This window comes from Procambarus clarkii, chromosome 80 (assembly GCF_040958095.1).
Source record: "Procambarus clarkii isolate CNS0578487 chromosome 80, FALCON_Pclarkii_2.0, whole genome shotgun sequence".
Taxonomy (NCBI): domain Eukaryota; kingdom Metazoa; phylum Arthropoda; class Malacostraca; order Decapoda; family Cambaridae; genus Procambarus; species Procambarus clarkii.
Genome location: NC_091229.1, coordinates 18,030,131 through 18,036,130, shown reverse-complemented (window position 1 = coordinate 18,036,130; position 6,000 = coordinate 18,030,131). Strand labels below are relative to the sequence as shown.

Sequence of the window (6,000 nt, the reverse complement as noted above, 5' to 3'; positions counted from 1 at the left end):
CCAAATCCCCTTCAAGACTTTCATCTTCCTCCTCCCAACCTTTCCAAACCCTTTGGACATCTAAGCTAAGATGGGATACACACGTCGCTCATAGTTTAATGCCACATAGTGACATAATGCCATAGTTTTAATGCCATAGAGTTGGCGGGGCTGGCCATAGTCGGTCGGTCAATAGACGTGCGGGTATTACAAGAGGAGTGATGTCCCTTATCCCAGTTCCCCGAAGTTGGTAGTCTGGTCGAATTTCCTTCTTCAGAGTGTCGAAGTCGCAAAAGTTGTCGAGGGATTCTTGAGGGACGACCATGTGAAGGATCCGTACTGCTTCCCTGTACTTCTATTCCCGTTGTTGTTGTTGATGTTTTATATTCAGTTACTCTGAACAAAAAGTTCCAAGTAGCACAGGGCTGTGGAGATCCCATAGTGGACTTATTTATCACAGGAGCGGGGTTGTAACTGTCGTATTCACACCTGTTTTTGTCTTAGTACGGACTATAGTGAGCCCGGTGTATTCCCATACGCCTGGTCTTATGTAGCGGTCATTCTTTCTGGGGGATGAATGACTGACGTATGATGTTTGTGAGTATTGTGACCCTTTGTAGTGTGAAGTTATAGTGGATGGTGTAGTATGGACGCTGCTGGTGCTCTCTGTAGCATCCAAGTTATAGTGAAAAATTAAATGTCATTACTGGATATCTTTAGCCAACTTGACCTTTACTACTTTCTTATCATCTCCGGATTCACGGTTCCCTGCAAGAGAAAGATAGACACTGAAAAATAAAGAATAATAAGAGACTTTCCATGGAATTTCTGCGTTACTGAATTCATGGTAAAATATTTCTGGTTGCAAGAAATGTTTTTTTCTGCAACCGGGCTTCCCCTTTACAGTTTGCAGTGAAGAAATCATAATAAGATGGCTGAAAACATGTAACCGAACCCAAACGAACCCACACACACACACACACACACACACACACACACACACACACACACACACACACACACACACACACACACACACACACACACACACACACACACACACACACACACACACACACAATCTCAATCCCCCAGGCAGGAGATATCAGATATTATGAGAAACCCGAGATGGAATTATCAGGGGAAAAGCACCAAGCCATTACGACTATGTAGCACTTGGAAGGGATCAGGATAAGGATTTGGGATGAGACGTGGGAAAGGAATGGTGCCTAACCACGTGGACGGTCGGGGATTGAACGCCGACCTGCAAGAAGCAAGACCGTCGCTCTACCGTCCAGTCCAAGTAGTTGCAGGTGAGAAATAATTGCTAACTTTTCCTTTCACTTGATGTGTCTGTTCGCCTGGCCTTAAATAGGTACCCGAAAGTTAATTAAATGTTGAGGCTTGCATCCTGGGAAGGTCAGTAACTAGCCTAGGCGGGTCCTCGATAAAGCTATGTCTAGGCATCCTGGCTTCGACAACGAGGGAATGATTTGTGACGACGTTCCGGTCCGTTAGGAACATTTATCACAGCGTTTCTTTTTATCCTGGACACATATCACAAAGTTTTTAACATATTAACGACGTTTGAACGTTATCCTGGACTGACCTAGAACGTTACATGGTCCAGAACTTTTCGTATTGGACCATGATAATGATCCAGAACGAAAAGAAAAGTTATCATATGAACGGGTTTGGTTATTCGTTTACAAAAATCATGCAACAAAATTTGAAAATGTTATATTTGTAGAAGGAATCAGAAAATGAAATGAAAATGTTTGATTCTGTATATCTGTATATTTAATTTGAATTGTTATTGTTGATGCTTATCAGTTAACAACAACTTATGTTTAGCCATAGTATCCGTAGCCTCCGTAACCTCCGTAGCCTCCACCAAAGCCTCCATATCCTCCGAAGCCTCTGCCGAAACCTCCATAGCCGCCAAAGTAACCAGGTTCGGCTTCAGGCTCAGCAGCAGGCTCAGCGCTCCTCTTCCTACGACCGTAGAGTCCGTAGCCTCCATATCCTCCCCCGTAGCCTCCATATCCTCCCCCATAGCCTCCGTATCCTCCCCCAAAGCCACCAAAGCCGAGACCTCGGCCGAAGCCGTAGCCACCAAGGTAACCAGGCTCAGCATCTGGAGCAGGAGCAGCGCTTGTGGCCACCAAGCAGAAGGCGGCCAGGGCGGCAACAACGATCTGTTGAATGAACAATATTAACTTACGGTAATAAGTAATTGAACTGAGCTATGAGATAAGTTTCTGTAATCAATAGTTAAATACGTTTAAATGTTTGAACTCTGGTTCTTAACATTAACTCAAAATTCATTAAATACTAAAATGCCTTAGATAATTTGTTGCAAAATATTTTACTTTATGTATTGTTGATAGAAACAGTAACACATACAAATAAAAAGTTATAAATAGTAAATAGCAAAGTACATAGCCTAAGTGAGCCAGAAGTAACTCACCAGGGTCTTCATGGCTCAGGAGTGTCAGTGTTGACTGTGGCAGCAGGAGACAGCGCGGCCTTATATACCACACAGGGGCGTGGCCACCCAAACCTTCTCATTGTGTGTTTTCATGGACATTGATAAGTTTTCCGCTCTCCATACGTCGCCTTTCGTAGGTTACTTGTTTACTGTCCTGTGAGAGTTATGCTTTTTGAACTTGTAGTTGTACGTTATTACGTATATTTCTAATATTTTCAATTTATTTCTAATATATTTATAATATTTTTTAATATATTTCTAATATTTCTAATATATATCTAATATTTCTAATATATTTCTAATATATTTCTAATATTTCTAATATATTTCTAATTTTTCTTATATATTTCTAATAGATTTCTAATGTGCTTCTATTATTTCTAATATACGTAATCATAATACAACATCAGCATGGGTTTAGGAATGGCAAATCATGCCTCACAGGATTAATTGAATTCAATGACCGGGCAACACAAATCAGGCAAGATAGAGAGGGCTGGGCAGAGTGTATATTTTTGGATTGCCAGAAAGCTTTGGGCACAGTACCACATAAGAGACTAGTGAACAAGCTTGAGGTGCATGTGGGAGTGAAATGGAACGTACTCCAAAGGATAAGAGAGAGAACATAAGCAACAGAAGACAGTGAGTCACTGTGAGGGGTGAGGTCTCGGAGTGGCGAGGCGTCACCAGTTGAGTCCTACTGGGTTCAGTCGCTAGATCTATTCAGTTTCTGATATATGTAAATGATCTCCCAAACGGAATAGACTAAGTCCTCTTAATGTTTGCTGATGAAGCAAAAATTATGAGGAGGAATATGACAAGAAGATAGTATGAGGCTACAAGATGACCTAGACAAACTGATAAATGGTCCAACAAATGGCTACTAAACTTCATTCCGAGTAAATGTAAGGTAATGAAACTAGATGGAGGAAATAGGAGGCCAGACACTGAATACTGAATGGGAGATAAAGTCCTTCATGAAACGGACAGAGAGAACGATTTAGGAATTGATATCAAGCCAAACCTGCCTCCTGAAACCCATATAAAAAAAACATCAGCGGTGTATGCGAGGCTGGCTAACATCAGAACTGCCTTCAGAAACCTGTGTAAGAAATCTTTGAGAACCTTGTATAACAAGTATGTAAGGCCAGTCATGGAGTATGCGGCTCCATCATGGAGCCTCCACCTGAAGAAACACATAAGAAAACTGGAAAACGTTCAGAAGTTTGCGACGAGGCTTGTCCCAGAGTTACGAGAGATGGGGTGAAAGTGCGACTGAAGGACTGAACCTGACAACACTAGTAAAAAGGAGAAACCTGGGAGATATGGCTGAAACATATCAAATACTTTGCGGTATTGACAGAGTGGAAATAGACAAAATGTTCACACTGAATACTAACAGAACAAGAGGACATGGGTGGAAGCTGGAAACTCATATGACTTATAGAAATGTTAGGAAGTTTTCTTTTAGCATAAGAGAAATGGAATAAACTTAAGGAGTAGGTTGTCGAAACAAATTCTATTCATAATTTTAAAACTAGATATGATTGGGAATAGGACAGGAGTCATTGTTTTAAACAACCGGCGGCTAGTAAGGCAGGATCCAAGAGCTAATGCTAAAACCTGCAGGCACAAATAGGTGAGTACACACACACACACACACACACTAACTTTGTATATCATTCAAGATGATGGAGAAGATCATAAGGAAAAAGCTCGTAGAGCACCTGGAGAAATAGAGCTTAGAGTTCAGTGATGGTAAATCATGCCTTACAGGTTTAATAGAATTCTATTAAGGCGACAGTAATTAGGCAAGAAAGAAAAGGGTGGCCAGACTGCATTTCCTTGTACTATCAGAAAGCCTTAGACACAATACCCCTTAAGATGCTGTTACAAAAATTGGAGAAACAGGTAGAAATAACAGGTAATGTGCTCCAGTGGTGCTTAAATACTTAAACGTAGTATTTAAGCAACAGGAAACAGCAAATAACTTTATAAATACATCAGTTGATCTAGAAATAAAGATTCGGCTGGGCGACAGTTTACAATGACAACCATAAAGCATACTGGAGCATAAATAGTGGGTGCACAACATTGCAAACAGTATTACCAGACCTGACAGAGGCCATAAATTATGCAATTGAGAATAATTTACATGATGTCATCATTCACAACGACTACAAATCTTTGCTCCAGGCATTTTTATCCAATCAGCACAGATATAATATAAAACTCATCTCGGAAATCCTTCATATAGAAAAAGAAGCACACAATCTAAGGCAGTCACTCACCCTAAATTGGATACCAAGTCAAATTAGTACAGATGTAATGAAAAGACAGACCCGCTAGCAAAAACTACCACTGCTCTACCTGTTGTACAGGTTGAAATACTTCAAAGTTTTTCACAGATTAAGGAGGAAATCAAGAAGAAAATACTCCCAACTATAAAAAGTCGCCACAGAGCCAGAGTAACGGAAAGAAGATCCACTATCATTGGTACGAACAAGCCACTGGGTACTCCTCTTTCAAGCCCGGCAAAAACATATCTAGAGACATTGCAGTAGACATACACAGACTAAGATATAGTTATGAATGCTGCTGGGAGATAATAAACCCAATAGTTAAAGTGTGTCATATTAGTGGAACAGATGCAGAAGCCGCTATTACACTACTTAGTATAATGTGAAGCAACTGAAGCCCTCTGCATTAACTTCAACATTCATCCAACAAGAGCAGCTGCATTACATGCAAAATTCAGAGCAACTACAATGGTTAGAAAAGCAGTTGAAGAATGGGACACAATAGTGAACATTGTGCATCTATATCCACCACCAAGATAATGTTAGTAAAACAAGACTAAAACCAGTGCGCTAAAACAGATTCGGGAAAGACACGGGAGTAAAGAAGGAAACCCCGTCTCCATTTAAAACTTTGACCCAAAAATCACAGTAATAAGGTTATCACTTATCGCGAATAACCGAACTCAATTACAGGCTATCTATAGCCCTAGCTACATGGAAATTTCGTTGAGTAGCTAAATCTTCCACAACAACAAAATACTCCAGCTGCCACAGTCATCACTGCTATTCCTAAACCATGAAGACCCTCGTGAGTTGCACTTTCTGGCACTCTTAATCTCATACTGTTTACTATTTTCTGTAGACAATATTATATTATATATTTGTGCTATGCGAATTGGCTTATTTTTTCGGCACGCAGGAAGCAATTATTTGATAATATCTTTGCTAAGACGCTTCATTATTTGATATATATATCTTTATTATTAAAAGCCAGTTAACCATCTTTAACATAGCTCATGAATATCAAAACTTGTTTTCTTCACTGACTCAGTTTACCTATATTTCAAACAATTGATTAATATTATTACTATTCATCAAACAGATCATTGTTTCTGAGCTGGCCGCCTTCTGCTTGGACACAAGCACTGCTCCTGCCCCAGATGCTGAGCCCGATTACCTTGGCGGCTTCGGAGGCTTTGGAGGATTAGGTCGAGGCTTCGGGTTAGGATA

The 6,000-nt window shown here is 40.4% G+C and overlaps 1 protein-coding gene across 1 annotated transcript; it reads right to left on the bottom strand.

The window, feature by feature from the left end:
• Positions 1-1,756: 1,756 nt before the first annotated feature.
• LOC123746384 (shematrin-like protein 2) lies at positions 1,757-2,487 on the bottom strand. Its single transcript, XM_045727891.2, has 2 exons — positions 2,450-2,487; positions 1,757-2,177 (listed from the first exon to the last, which is right to left on the bottom strand). The coding sequence occupies exons 1-2, from the start codon at positions 2,459-2,461 to the stop codon at positions 1,830-1,832; spliced, it is 360 nt and encodes a 119-aa protein (XP_045583847.2). The 5' UTR covers positions 2,462-2,487; the 3' UTR covers positions 1,757-1,829.
• Positions 2,488-6,000: the final 3,513 nt, after the last annotated feature.